This window comes from Vulpes lagopus, chromosome 14 (genome assembly GCF_018345385.1).
Source record: "Vulpes lagopus strain Blue_001 chromosome 14, ASM1834538v1, whole genome shotgun sequence".
In the NCBI taxonomy this organism is placed as follows: domain Eukaryota; kingdom Metazoa; phylum Chordata; class Mammalia; order Carnivora; family Canidae; genus Vulpes; species Vulpes lagopus.
The window spans coordinates 19,566,017-19,591,467 of record NC_054837.1 but is presented as its reverse complement, the minus strand read 5'-3'; the positions used below and the strand labels follow the sequence as shown (position 1 = coordinate 19,591,467).

Genomic DNA, 25,451 nt, shown 5'->3' with positions numbered 1-25,451 from the left:
CTTGAAATGTAGGGACTTGGATATCACATATTAATACTACAGTCTGTGATCGTGCAAGTATTCATTACACAAGCATTTATTGAATACCTAGTGTGTGCAAAGCATACACCACATTAGGAACTTAGGGAAGAAGGGTACAAAAATAAATGAGTTTCAGATTGTGCCCTGAAGATAGAATTGTTATATTTAGCAAATAAAAACAAAGGATTGCCCAATTACACTTGAAGTTCAGGTAAACAACAAATATGATATCCCATGCAATATTAGGAATGTCCTTTTACTAAATGTTATTCATTGCTTATGTGAAATCAAAATTTCACATAATGAAATTTGTGAATTTTGTGAAATTTGTGAATGTCCTGCACTCCTGATAGAAGAAGTTTATCATCCAATTAGAGAAATAAGACATTTACAATCACCAGAATACAAAGTACAATGAGCTGAGCATCAAAAGGTCAAGGGCTGTGGGAATTTGGAGGTAGAAATTATATTTAATTGTAAATGGTCTGATATTTTGGGGTTTTTTAAAGATTTTATTTATTTATTCATGAGAGACACACAGAGAGAGGCAGAGACATAGGCAGAGGAAGAAGCAGGCTCCATGTAGGGAGCCCAATGTGGAACTCAATCCCAGGACCTAGGGATCATGATCTGAGCCAAAGGCAGACACTCAACCACTAAGCCACCCAGGTGCCCCAATGGTCTGCTATTTTAGTATGTACAAATATATGTGAAGTTACTAAGTGGTGAAAACAAGGCTATTTTCAATACTTTGTTTTTCTTCTGCCCCTCGCTTTTTTGTTTATTCAACATTATTGCTGCTCCACAACCATCCGACAGATATTTGAGAAAAACTTTCCTGTTCCCAGAACTGCTCCAGGCACCAAGGGCAGGCAGACATTGTCCTACCTTCATGGAGTTCACAGTTTGGTGGGGAAGACAGGCAACAACAGAAAAAAGTCAAAGAACAGAATTACTTGAGATAGTGATAACTATACAGAGACGATGGGCTGAGTGTGGTGGCTGTGTCAGGGACTCCGGAAAGGGCACTCTGAGGAATGGACCTTGGGTGGAGACTTCAATGGTGTACAGTTGCCTGCCATGCTCATGTGACAGGGAAAAGTACTGCAGGCAAAGGGAAAAGTAAAAATCCTGAAGCAGAAACAAAAACGAAGTCAAATGCCTGGGGCATAATTACATGTCATACATTATCATTAAACAATTGCTTATTCTATAAGAAATAGTGAAAGGGACCATAAGAGAAAGGGGGGGAAACTGAGTGAGGGGAAAAAATTAGAGAGGAAGACAAATCATAAGAGACTCATGACTCTGGGAAACAAACGAAGGGCTGCAGAAGGTAAGGAGGGTCAGCGGATGGGGTAACCAGGTGACAGGCACTAAGGAGGGCACACGATGGGATGAGCACTGGGTATTATACTATATGTTGACAACTTGAATTTAAGTAAAATTTTGTAAAAAGTTAACCGAGGATGAGTTTAGAGGGATAGAAGACGAAAGAGGCAACAGGGTAGCGAGAGTGTATGTATGTTGAGCAAGTGGAAAGGTTGCAATTTTAGAAAAGGATGTCCAGGTAAGGGCTTCCTGAGAAGGAGGCATTTGTCAAAGGGTAATACAGTGTCTATTTCTTGGGCCTGTAGCGAAGATCTAATAAGAAAATGCACGGATTCATAGAAAAAGAAAAACCTTTAATAGGCCCAAAGTGGACCCAAGAGACTCCTATGGAAGGATGCCCGCCTGAAGCTCACAAAAGGGGAACGTAGTCACGGCGGAGTGGTGATCCAGAGGGACGTTGCCCCAGACAGAAGGGCGATCCCGCTGAAAATCGGCCCCGGCGGAAACGTTCGCCAAGAAGGACGGTCGCCGCGGGAGGAGCCCCAAGCGCCCAGGGCGTCTGGTTACCCTGGCAACAGCGCGCGCTGGGTGGGCGGAGACAGCGGCGGAAGGAGGCGCGCGGGCGGGGACGGAGGCGGGGCTTTGGGCGGAAGTGCGCTCTCCGCCGCTGCGGCCCGAGAAGATGCTGCGCCGCGTGTGCTGGTGGCTGAGCTTCGGCCTGGGGAGCTTCCTGGCGGGGCGGGCGGAGGCCCCGAGCCCCGCAGAGCCACCGGAGCGGAGCCGGCCCTACGCGGTGCTGCGCGGGCAGAACCTGGGTGAGCGGCGGGGGCGGGCGGGGCGTGCCTCGCAGTGGGCTCCCTGCACCTGCGCGGTTGCTTCAGCGACCTGGTGGCCGGGCCCCTCTTCTCTGGCTGCGTGGGCCCAGGCTGGGCCACAAGGGTCCTTTAATGAGAGAGCTGAGAATTGCAGCCCTGATTTGAAGGTGAAAGTGAAACTCAGGGAGGTGAGGTTACCTGCCCCCGTGTACACAGCTAGGATAGCGGTGCAAGCCGGGGCTGGTACCTGTCAGCCTACTTTTCGGGCGTTCTCGTTATTCCCCTACGCTCCTAGGAAAAGACCCGAATGAGTATCTGTTTTCGGTAACCTAAAGAAACCCGAAGAGGATTTTTCCCTTTTGCGAAAAAAGTGAAAAGAGCGCTAAGGAGGTTTTTTTGCATTACACACCCGGAGCAGCCAGAGGGGCCCCACCAAACTCTGTCCATCGTAGCATCAGGGCGATATAGCTTTGAAGTGTGTCTGTATCTGTTCCTGTTCTCGATTTTTTTTAAAGATTTATTTATTTATTCATTCATTTATGATCGAGAGAGAGAGAGAGAGAGGCAGAGGCAGGCTCCATGCACCGGGAGCCCGACGTGGGATTCGATCCCGGGTCTCCAGGATCGCGCCCTGGGCCAAAGGCAGGCGCTAAACCGCCGAGCCACCCAGGGATCCCCTCCTTTTCCGGATTTATTCTGGGTATCCTCCCTTAGCTAAATGTGTCTTAAGGTACCAGAAAAGCCTGAGGTTATTTTGGGGGTCTGGGAAAGCCAAAATTTTTTCCTTGTAAATTAATGGTAACTTTTTTCACTTTATGCCATTTCTGCTTACTAAAGGTTTCATAGGCACAGGATGTTCAGTGAACATGGGAAACCAGTACTAGACCTTAGGTTTTAAGGAGCTTGAAACGTACCTTTTGGGAGGAGCCCTAAAAGACACATATATAGGGGGATCCCTGGGTGGCGCAGCGGTTTGGCGCCTGCCTTTGGCTCAGGGCGTGATCCTGGAGACCCGGGATCGAATCCCACGTCGGGCTCCCGGTGCATGGAGCCTGCTTCTCCCTCTGCCTGTGTCTCTCTCTCTCTCTCCTCTCTCCGTGTCTCTATGAATAAATAAATTTTAAAAAAAAGAATTTATGTATTGAGCACTTACTGTGTACCTAGCACCCTGCTGAATGATTTCCACGTGCTCTGCTGCTCCATCCTTTGGAGCAGTTTCTCCACCAGGGTACTACTGACATGGTGGACCAGATGAGTCTTTGTGGACGAGGTGAAGTGAGGCACAGTATCCTGAGCATTGTAAAATGTTGAATGGCATCTGCGGCCTTTATCTGCTAGATGCCAGGACCACACTTAACTCCCTGTCTGGATAATCAGAATATCTGAAGACATTATCAGATGTCCACTGGGGGCAAAATCCCCCTGGTTAAGAACCACTACTGCAGAACAATACTATTCGAAGAGTGGTCTGGGGGGACACCTGGGTGGCTCAGCAGTTGTGTCTGCCTTCGGCTCAGGGTGTAATCCCGAGATCAGGATCAAGTCCGCCATCAGGCTCCCTGGGGGAAGCCTGCTTCTCCCTCTGCCTATGTCACTGCCTCTCTCTCTCTTTCTGTCTCTCATGAATAAATAAATAAGTCTTAAAACAAAAAAAAAAGCGGTCTGCAAACCGATGGGGTGTCCATACTATTTACCTGCAGAGAAAGGACCACAGACATTAAATGTTTAGGGATTTAACAGTTTGACACTGTTGCAACATCCAAGCAAGTAGACACCAATCGTATAGGAGTCCCTGGACTGACAAGGACTGCTTACTAGTCATGCCCATAGTAATGGCCCGGGACAGGCTACAAGCTATAAACACTAGTCCTTTACCACAGATAGTTTGGGAAACACTACCCTACACCATCCTGTGCAGTGGGTGTTTTTGTCTCTGTCTTCACAGAGGAGGAAACAGAGATTGTGGAACTTAGGTGAGAACACAGCCTGTCAGTATAGATAGGAACCCAGAGAGTCTAATTCCAAACCCTGAATTCTTGACCACTGTGCTGTGCTGCCAGTTTTGGTCATAATGCCTTCATCTATCATGTGCATGTTATATATCCACACTCTAATGAGTGCTTTTCATAGGGTACCACAGTCAGGTTTCAGGAAACCCTTGTGAGGTGGGTTTCATTTGCCACTTGTGTAGATGTAGGAAATGAAGCAATGATGGGAAGTGACTAGTAAGGAAGGACCTAACTAGTCTTAGGTTCAGCCTGAGCCTGCCATTCAGGCAACTAATACCATGTGCAAAGTGTGGGAGAGGTAAAAAGATGAAGGCTGGGAGAATTTATCAATCCCCACATGGACATTATGTACCTAACAACCCATGATTTTAAGCCTTTTCAAATGCTTTTTGAGGTTCCATTCTCCACTTCTAGTCCCCTGCATACCTGCTTTGGGAGTTTGCTTGGGTTTTGGGAGGTGGTGTTTTCTTAAGAGCCCTTTCAGAATGTCAAATGCAAGAAAGTGGCTTAAAAGGAATAAGGCAACTTGAGATCCATTGCAGTGAGAACCTTAGAAATTCATAGAATTCAAGATTTTGATTTTAAGGGCAGGTTTTTAGGTAACAAGGCCTGTTTTGAGATGGGACATTTAGCGTGTATGAGTTGTAGGTTGTCTTTGTCACTTCTTGTGTTCTTTCTTTCCCTTCCTCACCAAAAAAAGTTTTTCTGTATGATCAGTGTTTAAGTAATAACTGGGTTCCATGTGGGGGCATTCTGTAGGAGTCACAGGTATCTCCAAATTACTGATTTAAGCAAAACAAAACTGTGGTCAAATCCTTTTTTTCAGTAGCCACACTAGAGAACAGCCATGGTTAGGCTCCCACTGGAACCTGGGATGGGCCCACACACTTGCAAACAAATGTACATTTGCTTGGTAAAAGGTAACATTTTGAACTCTCATAAGAGCTCTGAGGCAGTTACACAAATGGGACTGCCCTTCACTTCATTGGGTTGCTGGTTATGTTAAAACCCCAGTCCTTGTGTCTAGTCTTGTACTGAGGCTCAACCAGAGTGATCAGTTGGAGGTCCCAGTTCTCACCTGAGCACTCTGGAGGTTTTAGACGTGAAATTTACTCCAAATTGTCTCCAAGATGGAACAGATTTGTGACGTTAGTTCATTGCTTCTTGGATTAGAAGGCCTTTGTCTCATCCAGAGATTGAAATGCTTTACTCTTTTTTTCATCTCCAGTTTTAATGAATGGCTTTAAAAACGTTGGGTTCTCTGCTTCTGTTTTTGTCCCCTGCAGTCCGATGGTTCTCCATACAGCAGCCAGAGGGATCTGTTTTCCCAGCTGAATCAGATCATGTCATTCTTTGCCTTCGGCCCTCTCTCTAAACTTACAATAAATCCATGTTGCCCTCATGGTTTACAAGGCCCTGGATGAACTGGCTCCAGCCTTCCTCTGGCTTCATTTCCTGCCTTGCTTCCTTCCCCCTCAGCTATGCTTGCCTCTTTTCTCTTTCTGGGCTTGTCTGGCCCTGAGTGCTTTCTTTTGCTGACCTGCAGATCTTCCCATGGCTGGCTCCCTCTTTTCATCTTGGTCCCAGCTTGCATATTACCTCCTCAGATGCTTTCTCTACTGCCCTACCTACTATTACCCACCCCCCATCACCGTCACATTTCTTCAACCCCCAAAGATGCTCTCACTTGTTTACGTCTCTTCCCCCATGTATGTGGAAACATCCCAAGAGAAAATCTGTGACCATTTCCCACACACCTGGTGCTGTGTCTGGCACTGAGTGGCATTTGGCAAATCATCATCAATGAGTAGATGGAAGACAGGACCTGAAGCTGCCATTAGGAGGTAACATGTTTTCCTTTTGCAGTGTTGATGGGAACCATTTTCAGCATCCTGCTGGTGACTGTGATCCTTATGGCATTTTGTGTCTACAAGCCCATTCGGCGTCGGTGACAGCCAAGCAAACAAGTTCTTCCACAAGTACTGGAGAAAAGATCAATTGTTGCATGTGGGTCATTGGAGAAGTTGGAATCAGAACTCCGCCACTTGGAAGTCCGAACACTTCAGTCTGGACAGTTGGTAAATGTGAAATGATTTAGAAAAAACATTAGGTAGTTTTTTGTTTTTTTTTTCCTAACACTGTAATGTAAGTAACTGGGTCTGCCTCTTAGTGTTTCTTTGTATATCTGGCTACATTCAACACTTGTTACACCTTAAGACCTGAACCTCCCAGTTTCAGTGTAAAGATGGGAAAGCAGTTAACTAACTATGTGAGTGGTGTGAAAACCACACAGGAAAGGACTAATCCTGAATGTTGGAAAATATTCATAAGAGGAAGACTTAACATGTAGACATTCTATACTGGAGACCCATTTGGTCACAGTGGGGTTAAGAATCACATATGTTTTTAGTTATATTGAGTTGGCTTGGAATGCCCTCGTCGCAAAGCTGTGTCAGCTGTGGGGAACTTGGGCCACCACTCCTCATGCTGCATGTGGCTCTGTGCTCCAATGCCCCCAGTGAAGTCAGGGTCACATCAGGTAGGCCTATGACCATGAGCACCCGGGGTTGGAAGGCTCTGAGTTGGACTAGAAATGTGACTGAGAAAGAACTCCATCCTGCTGAAACATGTTGATCTTCCTGGGGCTGCACTCAAGCCTTTCCAGCCCTTGGCCTAAAACATGTGGCAGCTTTTCAGATTTAGAATCTAAAAGAAATTCAGCAGGAACTCTTTTTAGCCCTGGGTGAGGAGGTCCTCAGAAGTATATGTTCTGGTAGGAGACCGAGTGGCAGGTGGGTGTGTGTTTACACAGATTTCATCTCAACCTTGAAAATGCTGCTGTTTTGCAATGTTGAACTGGATTTTTTCTTTCCTATTGAAATGATACTTTTGTACTTACAAAGTGGTTGTTATCAGTATTTATTTTAAAGATGCTAGGTTTAATTTGTTATTAAATTGAAATGCTTATCTTGTATTCCGTTCAGTAACTGCACTGACTTTTTTTTTTTTAACACCCTGCACTGAATGTGAAACAAATTAACGTGGGATACTGTAACTGTTGAACTTAAGGATTTTGTGTGTAACCCTAACATTGAGCCATTGAAGTGTTCACTGTTTTGTGCTTTGCACCAAGTGTCAATTAAAATTAAAGTAAAATCTTACATGCTGTTTGACTCCTGGTGGTTTTTTTTTTAAGATTTTATTTATTTAGTCATGAGAGACACAGAGGTAGAGGCACAGGCAGAGGGGGAAGCAGGCTCCACGCAGGGAGCCCAATGTGGGACTCGATCCCGGTACTCTAGGATCACACCCTGGGCTGAAGGTAGGTGCTAAACCACTGAGCCACTCAGGGATCCCCTGGTGATTATTTTCTAAGTGTCTAAAATGCAGGTGTGTGTTGGCCTTTGATCTACTCTCTCAGAGAAGCGCCGAGAAGTTAAATTTTTTTTTTTTTAAGATTTATTCATGAGACACAGGCAGAGGGAGAAGCAGGCTCCATGCAAGGAGCCTGACGTGGGACTCGATCCCAGGTCTCCAGGATCACGCCCTGGGCCAAAGTCAGCACTAAACCGCTGAGCCACCCAGGCTGCCCAAATTTTAAAATTTATGTGTGAAATAAGACAGTTGCCCCAAGGCGTGAGATATTATTTCGGAGACTGAGCCATAAGTAATCTCCCAGGCCAGCCCAAGGGTCTGAAGACCTGGATTTGTGTCTCCACTCTTAACTACAAACAGGCTTAACTTCTCCAGAGCCTCAGTTTTTTCATCTGTAAAGTGGTGCTATACACTCCTATCTTTCTTAATTATGGTGAAGATCAAGACACCGTGAAACCAATACCACCAGGGTGGGGTCGCCATCTTTGGCCTGTCCCTTAAAAGACCGTGGTTATTGATGGACTGCAGGGAGGAGGAGCAGGTGGGATTCTGAGAAACTGGCAGTGACAGCCAAGTCCCAAGAGTGCACAGCCCCACCTCATCTGGAGTGTCATGTTTTGATACACTGCCTAAAAATGTATTGCCATTTTTAGGATTTTAGAGGGGAACAGTAAAAACTTGGTAGGCCCATAAACCAACCTGGTAACCTACTGTTTGCTCAGGAATCACTGTGCATTTTACTTTTCTGAAACAACCTTGTGATAGTTACTCCATATACAAATCCAACACCCAGCCTACCTCTTCATTCCAATGTTACCGTCTGTTAAGTATGAGATTTCAATCTAAAGTCAGGCAGAGTAATCTTTGTAGAAAAAGGCTTCTTGTAGAGATGAAGAAGGGCACAAACCTCAATTCTGGGAAGAGAGAATTCTAAAAACGTTTATGCACCAGAGACTGACTAGTATTTTTCAAGTGGCATTATTTTACCTTCATCTCTGGGAATATGGGGTATGGAGGCAGCCTAAACCTCATAAAATGAACTGTGCTCCGAATATTTACCGTGTACCCAAATGAACATATTCACTTCATTTATACCAGTCATGCAAATGACTTAGCATTAATCTTCACTTTCTTTAAATTTGAGATTAATAAATCTGCAAGTGCTTTTTGGGATCTCGGGGCTCAGGAAGTCTTAATTTTTTTCAGCTGGACCTCAATCTGAAATCCACACATTTCCAGACATGGGCCTAGTTTGGATTTTGAACCCGATCACTTAACTGCATGTACTGCAAATAGTCCCGTAAAGCAGTTGTCACACAACTTGTCTTCCTTGAAGTCTTCTGTGTTCAGCAACAAATTGGTTGTTACAGTAAATCTCTTTCCCATCATTTAGATTGGACTTCCTTTCCTTGACAGGCAGACACCTCATGTTATGTGTGGTGTATTGGACATGCTCATGGTGCAGTGTCAAGCACTTTGTTAGACTTAGTTCCTAGTAATGTCTTATAGAAATGGCTCAGTTTCCTGCTGATAACTGAACCACCTAAACTTTAGGGAACCTAAAGGTGAAGAAGCTATAGTTTCTTAATAATCCACAGGTATTCCATCTCTTGGCCTAAGGTGACTGAGTTTTCTTCATTATGCCCCACTGGCTTAGAGTATTGTGTACTTTCCCCCAAAGCATAGCAACTCCCTCACATCTTCCTGGAAATGCCAAGGCCTCATTTCTGGAGCCCAGATGTTTTTTACTGGTCACTGCTTCCGTTTTGTTTTTTTTAGAATTTTTTGAAATTGAAATAGCACAAGTTGGGTGAGGAACAGAGGGAGATGGACTCCGCACTAAGCAGGGAGCCCAGCACGGGATTGAATCCTAGGACCACGGGATTGAATCCTAGGACCCCGGGATCATGCCATGAGCAGAAGGTAGACGCTTCACTGACTGAGCCACCTAGGCAACCCTCTCCCTTTTTTTGTTTTAATACCAAAGTAATTTGGTGTAGGATAAATCTGGAAGCCTAATTATCACCTGAACTTGTAAGAAAAGCCTCACAAGGACTTTACCCTCAGAGGGGAGAGCAGATTCAGTCCCACGAGAGATATGATGTTGGTGTGGCTTCCTGGACTCAAGAGGCAGCAGGATGACTGCCGTCTCCCAGCAGCCCTGATGCTGGCTGGCTTTTTGTTTCTTGTGTGAAACAAGTAGCATGCTGTGTGCAGATTGTATGACCCAGGTGGGAAGACTGAGAGGAGCAGGTCACCTTTGTAATACGTGCAGGGTGTTGTGAGGCACTCCCATGTGCCAGTCACATAAGTAACAGGAAGTATGGGGACATTCAGTGACTAGAAAAACCACATAAAAAGGAAAAAAGACTAAAAGGCTGTCTAGGATATTGTACAAGCACCCTCTTGGGAAGCAATCTTTATTTGCATTTTAAGAGAGTGAACACATATATGAAAAACGCTGCAACAGTTGACACAACACTCAGTCCCTTTTAACTGGCTTCCTGGGGAGTCCAAGACCTCAGTAAGCAGGACAATGGAATGCAAACATAGAAATCATTGATGATACACCTCAGTGTGTAAACAATGTGGCCTGACTGCAGCCATTCCCAAGAAGTGTCTTCACTCAGGGTAAACACAAAGTAAACAGAATGCCAAGCTGTGTATTTGAAACAAACGTGACACCACAGTATACTGGCCTTGTGTGCGCAATAGAAGGAATTCTGTCTGGTTGGACCATGACATAAAAGGCAGATGGTTATGTGGAATCCAAAGCACAAATCTCTGTGACTAAGAATATTTTACTGGCAACACTAACTGGAGGATACAGATGCTAACTGCAGTGTAGCTTCTGTCTCTCTTCCTATCCTGAAAGCAGCACAGCAGATAGGAGACAGATGCAGAGCTGAGGAGGCCATTGTTACCAGGTTATGTCAGTGCAGCCTGTGGGAACGAATAGATGGGCCAGAGTGAGGGCGCCCTCAGCTCTCCTCCCCGGGATCTTCCGTGTGGTGTGCGGTTCTTATTTACAGAAGGGTCAGATAAAATCGTTGAACTACTAAAGGTATCCAAAAAAGGCCTGAGAAAATCTGGTTAAAATGTATAACCTTGTATTGCTACTGATGGGAGTAGTTGTTTTTATATCTTTCAAAAATAATAAAAAGATTCTGTTAAAAAATATATTTATCCAGAAAGATGTTGATTTTAACTCTAAAAAGCAATACAGAATCCTCATTTTCCCTTTTGAATACAGAGCTATTGAGTTCTGCTTGTAGCTCCCTTTCTAACTACAAGGTCACCCCTTCCTCTCTAGTGAGCCTAGGCCTGTAGTGGGGTCTTCCTAGGCGTCTCCATAGCAATCTGTCACTAGGGAAGGCGTGGAACATACTTGGTTTGGTTCCGTGCTGTCCAATGTTTTGGCCAGCCTGCCCGCTTCAAGAACAAGCCTCAGGCTCTCCTAGCTGCTCCTTCAGGGCCAGGATTAGCTGCCTTGGATTTAGCCTGGAGGATCCTGCTCTCAAAGGAACGGCCTTTATAAATTCAAATCAGACCCCTCAGTAAGTGGAGTGAGGTGGTTTGAAACTATTGGTAATTTTTAAGGCTAAGGCAACATCCGTGGTCATTTGTATATCCTAATGTGATGCAAGTAGTTAAGCCTAATCTAAAACATATCCTGTACATGTCTCCTCTTTAACTCTAGCTGGGGATGGGAGGAGTGGAGTAAGGTGGAGGAGGAGCAGTGATGGTGTTCTAGAAACCCTGTATAAAGGTAAAAACAAAAGAGTAGATCGGCACAGATTATCCATTTCTTTGGTGAACTGTAAAGAAGTGCCTCATAGATTCTCATAAACCATGCTCTAAAAAGGCTGCTGCTCTCATATAAAAGCACCCTGACTCTGCAATAACTTGTTTTGTTATCACTCCTTGATAAAAATTAATCTACAAACTTGCGGGGATTGGGGTGTTTGTCTAAAGCTGGTAGTAAGAACGTGACCTGCAAGCCAATACAGCTAATGGAAAGTGACAATGCTCTCCTCCCCTTAGCCTGGAGGCAGGGTGCCTGACAGTCCCCAGACCCACCCCCCCGCCCCCCGGGGAGTGTCGTGGATGGGCCTGGGAGTTCCTGGTCTTGCACCTCTGTGTAAAAAAAGGGCAGCTGCTGTCTGCTGCATACATGCGAAGTGCGGTCCCTCAGCCCCGGGGCACTAGTAATGCAGCACTCCCGTGCAGCCTAGAACCTCTGCTTTGTGCAGCCCGTGAGCATGAGCAGAAAGGTCTATTTCTCAGTGAGAGACAGCTGTAAGACTTGCTGGAGCTCCTCCTCCTCCTCCCGGAGCCGGAGCTCCCGCTCCTCCAGCTCTCTGGCAGAGAGCTCCATGGCCAGCTGCAAGTCGCTGTCAAAACGGCTTGTCTCACTCGAGACACCAGGGCACAGACCTTCTGAGCTGGTGAGCAGGCTCTCCTGGATGGCCCTGTGATGGAAAAAAGCGGAAAGAAACCAATGACCAGCATCATCAGGCTAGCGGCAGCGTCCACATATAACCGCTCACAAAGAGCATACCACACCAGGCACTGGATGTGCACTCCAGGGGCACGCTACCGTTCAATCCCATAGGACTCTAGAGGTGTGGGTGCTGCGCACACGTGAGATACTCAAGGCTCAGAGAGGTGAAGAAATCTGCCCAGGATCACCCAGCTGCTACGTGATGGTATTAGGAACTGAACTTGGATCTATTTTAAAGCAAAATCCAAGTTGTTCTTCAATAAGCTTGCACATATGCCTGGAGTATGTGAAAATACTTCACAAAGTAAATCTTTGCAGTCTTTACCATCCCCTCCTTTGAAAAGATTATTTACTCATCTCTGTAGCTGCTCCTCAAAGTCCCCTCATTCTTAAACTTGTATATACTTCCCACTGAGGGTATCTAGACCCTGTGTGAGCATACATTCTTTGTAGAGGAACCAGGCTAATCAAAAAGGTGTCGTTTTCCCAACGGCACTGGCCTGGGAACTAGTCAACAACTGTATCGACACTAAGTGCCCGTGTTGGCCAAAGCTTAAGCCTTAAGAGTCACTCCAATTACCTCTCATACTGGGCGTCATAGGCATGTGTCTGATTGATCCCTCCATTCGAAGCTGGTCCTGAAAGTTCCTATGAAAAATAAACAAGATGGGCATGAATACCTCCTAGAAGGAACAGGCATCATACCGTTAAGGAGATCAAAGCAGTGTGTTATTGATAGCACTGCATGAAAAACTGATAGGGACTTAGGCTATCTCAAAAATGACACCTAAATGTCAGGCAGTATATGGTACACTACCCTGCTTAACGGCCACAGCCTCTCACGCTTGACACAGAATCTATCAAAAACAGCCCTGGGCAAAGTTTAAATGAATAAGGCAAGTAATTCTTGTAAAGCAAGACTGCAATACATAATTCAACATTTGTCATCTTTGGCCACTCCCCTTTGCAAAATTTATGGTCAATACATGCAGCTATCAAGGGGGAAAATAAGCTCACCTACAGAAGGGAAAGGAAGGTACACTGGAGGGAGGGACAGTGAGGCCCAGGGGCTGGGACTGCTCCCAGGAGGCCTCCCAAAGGGAATATGCTGGCTCTGGGTCTGGCCCTTGGCCCAGCAGCTTCAGAAAACTAAATGGTTCAAAGAATGGATTGATGGGAAATGCAAGAGGGGTAGGGCACACACTGCCCAACCTCAGAGCCTCAAGAATAAAACCAGAATACCAAACCTGAGCTTGGACACTGGAGTGTGGGTACCACTCTCAAAGCTTAGTGGGCCTATGAGTGCAGGGGCTGAGGCTGCTTCACCAAAGAATCCCTACTCTGCAAACACGTGCCAAACAAGTGACAGAAGGAAACAAGAAACCAATGAACAGACAGACAGCAGAGCCCAGGACACACCAAGAGGTAGTGGACACAGAAAGAGCCTCCACTCCAGCAGAGTCAGGAAGCCACAGCAGGGTGGGAATGAAAGGAGTTGATGGGTGGTGGGGGTGGCGGGGGAGGAAGAGCTCAGGCCCTGCACTGCCCCAGGCAGGTGAGACCTGAAGGAAGAAAACACCAACTATTCTTAATGCTGGTCTGTCTGCTCTATCCTTAGCTCTACCCTTAGCCAGATACTCTGACAGTTTGGGATTATACCCCTTGCAACAGAATAAAACATAGGAGTAAAAAACAAAGTTAACAAGGAATCAACCACCATTTTCATCGCACACTAAACAGCCATAACACAGTGATTAGTCTTTCTTGGGGAGGAAGCTGCGATTCAAAACCCATATGCCTACTTACAAGACTATCAACACATGAACAGTATTTCAGAAAAAACAGGATGATGAAAACAAGCATGGACCTACAGTTTCAGTACCAGCAAATTGGACAGCATACTCCCAAAAATATGACTGTTGGCTGCATGGGTGAACTGAAGAGAAGGACAGTCTGTCAGGAAACATCCTATGAATGATACAGACTAGGGTTGTGCACATGGTGTCACATAAGAAGCTTCTGAGAGAGACCAGGTACAAAAAATAGAATCTCTCTAACACCGTGAATACGTCCAATGTATGATGTACAGTGAGTCCTACAAGCCAGCTACAAATTAAACCCTCCCGTGCCCTGCCATTTGTTCTGCTAAATGCACCTGGCTCCTGCTGGACTCCAGTAAACTCTGCTGGATGGCAAACTGCATTATCTCGTAATCTTCATCTTGCAAATGCACATTTCTGCCATTGTCCTGAATGTGGTAAGATTCCGGAATTTCAAATACAGACTGATCAACCTCAAAGTTTGTGACGTGGGAAGCTGAAACACAAAAGGTGACAGTCCAGTGCCTCAATCAGTAAAATAAATTTCTCCTTCAAACTTATAATTTAAAATTTATAAAATTTTTTTCAATTAACAAAACAAAAGGATTAAAATGATTAAAATCAAGGTTTGCTACTACGTGAGAGTGATTTTGAGTAAGAATAACCTTGCCAGGGCAGCCTGGGTGGTTCAGTGGTTTAGCGCCGCCTTCGGCCTAGAGTGTGATCCTAGAGACCCGGGATCGAGTCCCATGACAGGCTCCCTGCATGGAGCCTGCTTTCTCCCTCTACCTATGTCTGTGCCTCTCTCTCGTGAATGAATAAATAAAATCTTTACAAAAAGAAAAAAGAATAACGTTGACACAGAAAAGTACCAAAATACAGCCTTTTTCTTTTTGTCTTGTTTTTTTTTTTAAGTAATAAAATTAACTCACAGTCATAAAAAAATAAAGATCTCTCTCTCCCTAAACTCTTTCTCTTATTTCCAAAGTCCAAAGGTAACCAGTGTTTCCTGTTTGTTTTTGAGGAATGCAGTGTATGTACACAACCACAACAAGGTCTCTTTGTATTTTTCCTTTTTATTATGAAATATAATAAACACATAAAAGAAAGTATATAAGATGTCTGTAAACTAAAATAAAAATGGTAAAATGGGGCACCTGGGTGGCTCGGTTGGGCATCCAACTCTTGGTTTCAGCTGAGGTCATGAGATTGAGCCCCTTGTTGAGCCCCTTGTTGGGCTTCATGCTCAGCATGGCTTGAGATCCTTTCTCTCCCTCTGCCCCTCCTCCACCCCACTGGAACCATGCTCACTCTCCCTCTCTCAAAAAACAATAAAACAAATGCCTGTGTATCTTTCAAATAGTCCCAGACACAGAACAACATTTACCACAGTAAAACAAAACAACTAAAAAAAAAATTCAGTTATGTTTCCATATACTACCAATGACTAACTGGAAAGTAAAATTAAGTAAATAATCCATTTACAGTAGCATCCAAAAGATAATTTGGATGGACTGCAAGGGAGCCTGAGGAAATTTTGTGGGGTAATAGAAATGCTCTGCATCTTGATTGTGGTAGTGATTACCCAGGTACCCACATTTGTCAAAATGCACTGAACTATCACACTTAATGTAGGAGAATTTTATTGTATATATGGTACACTTCAATAAAGTTGGCTTTTAAGACTATGTTTCCTTTAATACAAGTGGGGTCATATTCTCCATGTGGTTTTTTTTCACTGAATCTAAATGAAATCTAAAATTTTCATTCAGTGCAGAGATCTACTTCATAAGAGACTCCAATGTCAAACTGAATAATTAGTATACTAACTGAATGTGTATTTTTCTTTTAAATCACAAAGCCCAACTTTTTTTTTTTTTTTTTTTTACCTGAATCAGGCTGGGTCCCTTCAACATTTTGAGATCCAGTTTCTTCAGCAGTGCTACAGCCATTAACATTTCCAAATGTAATCCGTGCATTTAAGACATGAAACAAGGGAATTTCTAACAAAATAAGAGCTTTTATAAATAAACTTTATGAGAATAACAATAGCCATCATTTACTGAGTGCTTACTATGCTAGGTCCATGTCAAATACATGAACATAACAACCCTTCCCAATATACAGATGAGAAAACTAATATTCAGAGGGGTTAAGCAACTTTTCTAGATCACAGTAAATAATTGATCAAGACTGTGCTGAAGAATGTCACAAATATGCAACTATCCAAACTGTAACTCCCTCACAGATTCTATGTATTGTTTATGAGATTATGCATTCCAGTGCAGGCCCTAAAACATACTTCTGTATCAAAGGATCTTGGTGTCAACGGTCTTCCTCAAAAACAATCTAATTTGATGCTTAAAGTGTGACATGAAAACAATGAATGCTCACATTTTTTATGCCTTTTTACATCTGTTAGCACCATCTGTGAATAGAACTGATGATCTCCTAATTTTGATGTGGCAAGTGAACCAAAAGCCATATTAAACTAGAGCATCATTGTGACCTCCTCTGTTATGTCTACTCTCTGCTACTTTTGCCTAAAATGTTCTGGTGTTTCGAAGCACAATCTGTCACCCACAGAAACAGGCAGAACCTACAGGTGCTCCTGTGGTTTGGTAGAAAGTACCTATCTTGACAGGAAATCCAGGCGGGAATTCCAGTTTGATGAAATCTCTCAGCCGTGCAAAATGAGCGCTGGTTCGGGCCATGAGGTCAATGATAGGAATGACCTGCTCCACAAGAGAGAGGGGAAAGTCCTCACACATCCACAGCATTGCTTTAAACCTATAAGACGGACCAAGACAAGAGTGAGGCCATCACCCCCAGCCAGGGAAACTGAATGACTTCTATGCAGCCAGCTAGACAGCACTCCTCCTTACGCAGCCTTCCCAGCCACCGTACTTCTCTTAATGCGGAGCAGGAAAGAAACTAGACCCACACAAAATTCCGATCACCATAAGATCTGGCTGTCAGGAGAAATGTCCTACACTCTGACCTCCCCCTGCAGCAGCCAGAATTGAGAGCAAGCATGAAGGAATCAAGAGCTGGTGGATCATTTTATCTGATCAGCTGAAGCTTGCTGGCAGTAAAAAATACAAGGAATTTTATATCCCATCTCTACTCTATTTGGAGAAGGGCTAATTAGAAGGTGGGCAATTGGGATGCCTGAGTGGCTTAGTGGTTGAGCATCTGCCTTTGGCTCAGGGCATGATCCCGAGGTCCTGGGATCGAGTCCCACATCAGGCTCCCCTACAGGGAGCTGCTTCTTCCTCTGCCTGTGTCTGGGCCTCTCTCTGTTTTTCTCATGATAAATAAAATGAAAGAAAGAAAGAAAGGAAAGAAAGGAAAGAAAGAAAGAAAAGAAAGAAAAGAAAGAAAAGAAAGAAAAGAAAGAAAAGAAAGAAAGAAGGAAAGAAGAAAGAAAGAAGAAAGAAAGAAAGAAAGAAAGAAAGAAAGAAAGAAAGAAAGAAAGAAAGAAAGAAAAAGGTGGGCAATCTGCTATTCGTTTTTCTCAGATAAAGTAACTTCCAAATTATTTTTAAAGGAAGGGGACACAAAAATGACAACATGACCCCATGAAACAGCAAAACTTCTGAAATAAGAATCCATCAGTTGAAAATGGCCACTGAGCCTCTTACTTTTGCGTTCTAATTGTCAGCTCTTTTGGCCTCCCGATGTCCCGGTCCTTCAGATCAAACTCTTCATTAAAATACTCGTCAGGCGTGATGGCTGTGGGGTTGTTGGCGGTGGCACATTCTGTGGTGAGGTCCTGCCGAGCCAGAACTCAGGGATATCAGAAATGCCTAATGGTGCTCACAAGTGGAGACCTACAGCATTCAGCCTCTGCAGTGGACACACTAACCAGCTATAGATCAGGAAATTCTAGTCATTTCTCCCCCAACCTCCACCCCCGACTTTTTTAAACTAAGTTACTGCAAAAAAACAAGAAAATCTACAAAGGTGTGAGGATATGACATAGGAAGCCTAATAGGTCTCCATGTCAAACATTTCTCCACTCTCTTGCATTTTTATCTCCTGACTGTAGAAAAGAAAAAAGAAATACCTTGAAAGCACGTAAGATCTGGAAGACCTGGAGTTTAAGCTCCAGCTCTGTCAGGCTCTCACTCAGGACACTGGGAAGGAAATCTCATTTTTCTAACCCTCTGACAGCCATTATACTAACTCTACATAGTTCTCATAGGGATCAAGTAAGAAAATGTTAAGGTGCTCAGTTAAGGGGCGCCTGGGTGGCTCAGTCAGTCAGCATTTGCCTTTGGCTCAGGTCATGATCTCGGGATCCGGGGTCAAGCCCTATGTTGGGCTCCCCACTGAGTGGGGAAGTCTTCTCCCTATCTCTCTGCCCTTTCTCCTGCTTGTGCTCTCTTGCTAATAAATAAATAAAACCTTTAAAAAAAAAAAGTGCTGGTCAAAATAGAAAGTCCTGAATCCTTTTTAAGTTTACAGATGAGAGAGAAAGCACCTGACTTCTATATCATGACCCTCCTCTAAAATCTTTAGGTATAAGACTCATCTGTTTCTCTTCCAAAAGAGTATCTCAGATTTCAGCTTGGGAATGCTCTTCAGGCTTGCAGACAGAGTGGCCTGTTCAGATTCAGTAAATGCCATCACAGCACAGAAAAGTCATGTCCTTTCTTGAACCTGGGAGCTCACTTCTTCCACTTACCCCTTGGGCTCCAAACTGGTGTTCCACAGTTCCCAGCAGAGATTCCAGTGGGTTCCTGTCCGCTAAGAAGTGGGGGGAAAGTTTAGTGTCTAATATTATACTTCATTTGTGACTACAGAAGGAGATTCTCATCCTATTTTCAAGTTCTGGATCCCAGCTACCTATATTAGGAAGTCTATTTATGGACAGGCTGATAAAATCATCTACAATAACCATCAGCTAATCTATCCCTTACAAGACACTCTTTACTAGGGTCTCTAACCTAGATGAATAAGAGTTACAAGAACTACAGCAGAAAGACTTTGAGTTTAGGACTGAACCTGGATGGGCCACAGAGTCCTCATCTGTCAAACTGGAGTCCTAGTAACAGTGGTGGTGGAGGTAGCCAACTACTACTGCGTGCTTGCTGCACTCTGCAGGAACCTTCCAAAGGTTTGCATGAGGAGACTCAACCCATTCTCCTGAGCACCGCCATTTCACTGCTAAGGAACCTGAGCCACAAAGGGTAGATAAGACCACACCACTGGCCACTGGTGGGTGGAACTGCCATAGAACAACTACGTATTGGTTGGGCTCAGAGCCCAAGTTCCATCCAGATCTTTCATGGTCAGAGTTTGGAATGAATCACTTATTCCAGTGAAAACTAGTCTCCAATACCCTCATCTACCGTTCCGGTCAAATCCATCTTTAGAACACAAAAACAAACCCTCCTGAGTGGCTTTAATTCCACTTGAAGCCAACTATAGGTAATACCTACAGAAATGGGCTGGACTAAGGAAGTTAGTTTTTCTGTAAAAAGGAAGTTAGGGTTAGGATGACCCTGACCTGACCACATTAACCCCAAAATTTGGTGAAGCCAATGAAGGCTCTCTCTTAGCTAAACAAAAGGGGAAGGATTACCTTTATATCTCTTTTTTTCTTCCTCTGTCAGATGTTCTGTCCGGATTTTGGTTATCACACTCACATTGTTTACTGTGTAAACCTTGAGAGACGTGTGCAAAAGAAAACAGTGACACAGGGAATCAAAACTCAAAAAATAAGCATAGCAAGAGCAAGAATGCTGAAGCCAAATTAAAAAAAAAAAAAAAGAAAGAAAGAAAAAATTTCAGCAAAATAAAAATGGGAAATGGTTGACAATCATTAGGATCCTTCAGAGAAAATATACAAGCTATCAACTTAGAAATGCATCAGCAGTTAATTTGCATCTCTGACAGTTTTAAATACTGAGGAGTGAACAGGGACGCTGTGTCTTCCCGCCTGCCCTTTGTGTAACTAAACACCCTCAAACAAAGGTCCTGATACTTAGGCTTCCCAGCTGGATTGCTATCATGCTGAGGCACCCAAACCTGTATCCTGGGCTTCTGCACTGATCTGTGGTAATCTTATAACAGGACTGATTTAGCCAGCCATCTGCTGAAAACGGAATGAACACAAGGTTCTCTATACCTGCAAGACTTAACGAGGAAACCAGCAAATCACTAGGTAAAAGCTACTCCGTCTATGGACAAAAAGGTATTTGTCACCACCGGAGCCAGTGCTCTTTTCTCAAGGCCACCTGAGGAACATGGGTGGGAGTGGGGGGTCTGGAAGACCGACTCTCACGGTGAGCAGAATTAAGTGTACGTGCCGTACGTGGATTCCCCAGGATCAGAGACTCGAGGAAACACACGCAGCACCGGAGCCACTGTTTCTAAGTGCATCTTGTTGAGCATGATGGAAGCGTCTTGGCCCACTCGGGTCACCAGAGGATCCTGCAGCATCCCGCTATGGCTCCAGGAGCCAGCAATCCCTGCTGGACAGCAGGGCTACCTGAAGGCCAGCAAACAGAGCACTCCAGCTGACAAGATGGCGAGGACCCAACTGACAGCTGTCTCCACCCTGATGACTGTACTCTTAATGCACTGATGTCATGTGAGTGGGCTGTCAAGCCACTGGTTACAATTAGGCTGACTACGAAAACGGAGGCTCATTAAAGCTACTTTACTTTTTTTTTTTTAACCCACTCAGGTTATAAAAAAAGATCAACATGCAGGTTTGAGTCTAATCCTTTCTTTTCTTCCTTAAAGAATGAAAGGAGCAGTCACTCCTTCAGGGACGACTGGCACCTGGACTCACTTCTCTACACCACCATTGATCTCTGGCATACCCAGGGGCCTCCTCGGAACATGCTAGCCTATTTTCTAAACATCAGGTAAGATACACATCCAAGTGAGAGACACTAAGCAGTACTTTATTCCCCAGAGCATCTCCACGGCACAGAGGCATGAAAAAATCTGAACAGACTCCTCATTTGCATAGAAGCTAAATAGCTATATTAAATCTTATTTTAAGAGTTTCCTTTTACCTTTGCTTCGTAACCATTAACAACTTCTGCTTTATCTGTCCTCCAGCCCCAGAATCCGGATTTAGTTCTGATAAAAAGTGAACACCACAAATTTCTACATGTACAATATGCTGACATTCAGATTTATCCCTGCAGCCTTTACAGTTTATTTCCCCCAGCTTAAGGTGGTGAAGGACACTTGATGATTATGGTCCTATTGTCCACAAAAGGATGTTCTCAGTGACAGATGGCTTAAGCATCCCCACCCCCTCCCACAGTTATTAATCAATTTGCCTCACCCCTGGCATAGAAAGCCTCCATTCTTGGCTTCTTTACAAAAACTGCCAGCATAGGCAACAAAGGTGGTGACATTGACTGGACTGCTGTCCTAAAGAAATGAGTGAAGATGACCAGTGTCCAAGGGCTCGCCAAAAGGTGGTATCTGGGCCAGAGCATTTATCTGGATCATCGTAACTGTGGGCAAGGACATCAGCAGTTCTGTCCCCATGAGCAGCCACATCTCAATCGAGGAATTCTTAGAACAACAAGGCACAGACCATCCTGCTCCTCAGGAGAGTGGGTGGGGCAGGAACTCATCACTGTGGTGAGCTGCTTGGAGAAGCCATTAAGGCCTGCGAAACAGCTCCGGAGTCACATGTTTTATCAGGTTTGGTGCAGTAGAAGAAAGATTATGTTAAAAGCAGTTTTTTAGCCCAGGCATGGATTCCAGGCCTGTGGAACTGCTTTTAAAGTAGCCCAGCATTCCAGTGGCAGCTACAGCATTGGTAAAGTGCCTGAAAACTCAGATACTCAACTTAACATACTCCTGGGCGAAAAATGCATTCAGAGGCAAGAACAGCCAAGAAGCTCTGGTTCTTTTTCAAAGCAGCTCACCCTGGGAAATACTACCACTCACAAGGGAGCCCTGACCAGCCTGGTCTGCCCTTTTGTCTAGGACATCACATCCTAGCTCCACTGTGACTGCTGCACTTAGCTCCACATAGAACAACTGTCTGCCTTCTGCTCTAACCCCAGAAGGGAGTGGGATGTCACGCAGGAAGCTCCAGGAACTGCCAGATCGCCCAACTCACAAAGAAGATACATGTCATTTGTATCTCGTGCTTTCAAACACCTTCATTAGTCCAGATGGGGTATGCAGTGTTTTACATGTATGTTTATAGCCCATCAGAGAAAGGAAGGACCAGAGCTTTACTCTTCCAATTAGTTGTCCACAATTAATGCAGCATGACCCATGGAGGGAGAGAGAGAAACACTAAAGGAATTACACCAAATGCCAGCTATTTCCACTTCACATTTCAGAAACAAAACTGCAATCCTGGGGGAAAGGGCTTAGGGTCCACACTGATTCATAAACCAGAGTCCTCTCTTAGCCATCAATAATTGAAAATCAAGATAGTCCTTTTAAGTTAACAGAGCCAGTCCTCAGTTCCTTGTCCTTCACCAAGTCACTTGATATTTTGGCCTAGGAAAGAACTGCTTTCTGGCACACAGTCTTCCAAGGTACCAAAGGATGACTCAGTCTGCTCTCCTTCATCCTGCGAGCCTGCTGGGGAAGCGGAGCTGTGTGGTTCTCCCTGGGGACCGCCATGCAGCTCACTCCTCTGCATCTGCTCGGCTGGCAATCCTGGCTGCTCCACTTCCCTTTCCATTCCCATTCTGACAGCTTGCTTATTAAATTCAGCGTCCTATTTTAAAACCCAAATTCTAATAACTCCTTGGCCCTTGATTAACTTTACAGGCAGAGACATCTGAAAATGACAGTACACCTAGCTCCCCCTCTGCCATTTTTACCTCTGCCTGTCTCCACTGAGACTGCCACACCAAAAGCCACTGAGCAAGCACTGTGGCTTGCAGGCTACTGAGCAATTCAGAGAAAGGCTCTGAGGGTGACAGGGAACATTCTGTTTAAGTCTGGCAGAGCATAATCTTTCAGAGAAGAGAAAAGCCCAGACTGCAGCCAGGGGGTACATACTGGCAGGCCAAAAACTCATGCAGGAAGCAGATGTCAGGATCTCAGATCAGAGGAGAGAGATGGACGAGAACGACTATCACAAGTGAGCACAACTTCCAAATTCAAACAAATACACACTCCCACCACCAGTTGAAAGGATGTGTACACACTTCTACAACTCAAGTGGCTCAAATCCTTGCTCGATGCACAAGAAACTCACTGACTGCATGCATTCTGAGCACCACAAAAAAAAAAAAAAAAAAAAAAAAAAAAAGCAGCCATCTTCCAGAAACACTCTCTCCAAAACCAACCGTTGGTTTCAAAAGGAGGTTAGCTTGAACCTTCTGAAGACCTAGTGACCAAATACCAGATGTACCTTAGTCCTCCATAAAAATGGAATGTGCCCTCACGTACCATCTACCCTCACTGGGGCAGCTGCCAGTAATCGTCACACTCTTTGGAAATTACACTGGCAAACACAGACTTAAACAATGCTGCCAACAAACCAGAGGAACCAGGAGATCTTCTCATGACATCTTAGGGTCGTGGGGACTTTAGCAACGTCATTTCAAGATTCACTCCTTTCTTTCCTTCAAGGAAACTGAAAGCCGAAGAGACTGAGCCACTCCCAGAGCCGCAGGTACTTCAGCAGCCCTGTCAGTGGCATGTTCTTCCCACCCCTATCTCCACAGCTGGGCTGCAGGGGGTGCAGTGGGAGGGCCCGGGTTGGGAGGCTCCTCTATTCCCAGCTTCACCACAGAGCCCTAGCTGAAGATGCTCTGTCTACAGAGGGATGTGCCAAAGCCTCAGGGGTCTTCCCCAGGCCCTCCCAGGTAAAGCCACAGTCAGCTCCTAATAGATAGCCATCACCTGGCAAGGCCAGGGCGAGGAGGCTAGTGACAAGGGGGGGGGGGGCAGCGATGACCCTGCCTCTTGGGGGTACCACTCCCCAAGCACCAGTGGTATCAAGACACCACACAAACTGGCATTTTGGTTTTATCTTCTGCTACTAATAGATGCCCTAATTCCTAATTCCTAAATCTGAAGAAAAATGCACTTCAGTCTTATGTCTGACTCAACAGAAAACTCTCATTCTTAGAAATTTTCTGGAAACCAAAAAAAGAAAAAGAGAAGAAAGTCAGTACATTCATTAAGAGTAAAGCCGAAATCCAGGATAATATGTGTCCACGTTAGCTCAGGTTATGCTGCTTTGGTTTACAGAGCTGGATGTGACATCCTAGGCAAACGCTCAGGGCTCTTACTCCCTCAGCTCAATGTGTCCTGTGGTAAAAACACTCAGGCCAACAGCTCTGACAGCCTCTACTTCCATTAACATTCAAAAGCGCTCCATGCCTCTGCAATGCCCAGAGGCAGATGACCAGAGACAGTGCTGTCATCCAGGTTAACCAAGGCACAAACCTCTCCAGAAGCTTCTTCTGGTAGAATCTGGAATAGAACTGAAACACCTCCAGACTTTTGCTCTAAACTGTTAGTCCTCACAGAGGGAAAGGACCACACTTAACTATATGGTAAATGTGAATTTGACTAGCCAGTACAACCACAATCAACACTGGGTCAATTCTAGCTTCCAGAATCTCAAAGCTGCATGGTTTGGGACTAGGGAGCCTGTGGATCTCCAAACACCAAAAAAAAAATTCAAGTAAAATCCATTATAAAGGGCCCATAAAAGAATATGAAGCCATTTCTCCAAGACTTAACCAATGTGTTATAAAAATGATCTATGAAAGAGGATGTCAGCTATGGCTTCTACTTGGTTAGAACAGAAAGCAACATTAAAACCCTCTATGTTTATTATGCCATATTAGAAAAATCCCAATCCACCCATGATTTCCAATTCATATCTATATGCCACTAAAGATGGCAGTAAAGGGATTAGACATTAAAATGCAGAACCTACTGCGTACCTTTCAAAAGCAATATTTTTAGTATCGAGGCTGGTATTAATGACTGGGCTTGTGAGCCGCCTCTCAACTTCCCTGCCTTTTGGCTTCATCAAGTCCAGAGTGAGGCGCTCCATTTCCTGAGAAAGGTCAAAATGCTCAGTGGTGACCACTCTGTCATCATGGTTGACTTCCATCAGCTCTGCCCGGTTGTCTGTTAATGGAAACAAGAGTGTAACTAAGCACCATGCAAGGAAGATACAAAAACAAGGAAGCCTCAAAGTTAAAATACTGAATCATCTTTGACATCCCCCCCCACCCCCCGCCAAGTGCTATCAGATTAGGTTTTATCTGACTACCTACTTACATGGAGATTATCTGGCCAGTTTCCACAGCCCATAGGTCATCTTCCCCAAAGTTGCAGACATTTAAAACAATTTGCCTTCTTTGTTGGCAATACATCTGTGTACTTTTAAAAATGTATGATTTACCTAATTAATGTAAACTGTTTATGCACAACGCTGGACTGGCAATACCATTTTTCTCACCCTCCACTAGGAGGATCATGCCTTCTTATGGAGGGAATATACGGAGATATAAGACAGAGTCTCAAAATGAGTGGGAAAAATCAGAGAGGGTGACAAAACATGAGAGACTCCTAACCCTAGGAAACAAACAAGGGGTAGTGG

At 44.6% G+C, this 25,451-nt stretch overlaps 2 protein-coding genes across 3 annotated transcripts in view; one reads left to right on the top strand and one right to left on the bottom strand.

Moving 5' to 3' along the window:
• Positions 1-2,011: 2,011 nt before the first annotated feature.
• Positions 2,012-7,343, top strand: C14H12orf76 (chromosome 14 C12orf76 homolog). The gene is made up of 2 exons (XM_041728364.1): positions 2,012-2,168; positions 6,044-7,343. Exons 1-2 carry the CDS (start codon positions 2,036-2,038, stop codon positions 6,127-6,129), a joined length of 219 nt encoding a protein of 72 aa, XP_041584298.1. The 5' UTR covers positions 2,012-2,035; the 3' UTR covers positions 6,130-7,343.
• A 2,597-nt stretch (positions 7,344-9,940) lies between these two features.
• ANKRD13A (ankyrin repeat domain 13A) overlaps positions 9,941-25,451 on the bottom strand; it is a 32,929-nt gene continuing 17,418 nt past the window's right edge. For both annotated transcript variants that reach the window (XM_041729234.1, XM_041729235.1), the window contains exons 6-15: positions 24,787-24,976; positions 20,911-20,977; positions 19,467-19,548; positions 18,567-18,628; positions 17,521-17,651; positions 16,509-16,666; positions 15,766-15,879; positions 14,212-14,372; positions 12,637-12,704; positions 9,941-12,024 (exon numbers count right to left, since the gene is read on the bottom strand). In XM_041729234.1, coding sequence (XP_041585168.1) covers positions 11,829-12,024; positions 12,637-12,704; positions 14,212-14,372; positions 15,766-15,879; positions 16,509-16,666; positions 17,521-17,651; positions 18,567-18,628; positions 19,467-19,548; positions 20,911-20,977; positions 24,787-24,976 — 1,229 coding nt within the window. In that variant the 3' untranslated portion in view covers positions 9,941-11,828. The remainder of the gene's footprint in view (positions 12,025-12,636; positions 12,705-14,211; positions 14,373-15,765; positions 15,880-16,508; positions 16,667-17,520; positions 17,652-18,566; positions 18,629-19,466; positions 19,549-20,910; positions 20,978-24,786; positions 24,977-25,451) is intronic.

What these genes read in the sequence shown, in the direction of transcription:
- C14H12orf76 (XM_041728364.1), top strand. Translation starts at nt 2,036, where the DNA reads ATGCTGCGCCGCGTGTGCTGGTGGCTGAGCTTCGGCCTGGGGAGCTTC. An exon ending in GCTGCGCGGGCAGAACCTGG is followed by an intron (nt 2,169 to 6,043) that starts GTGAGCGGCGGG and finishes TTCCTTTTGCAG; the next exon opens with TGTTGATGGGAACCATTTTC.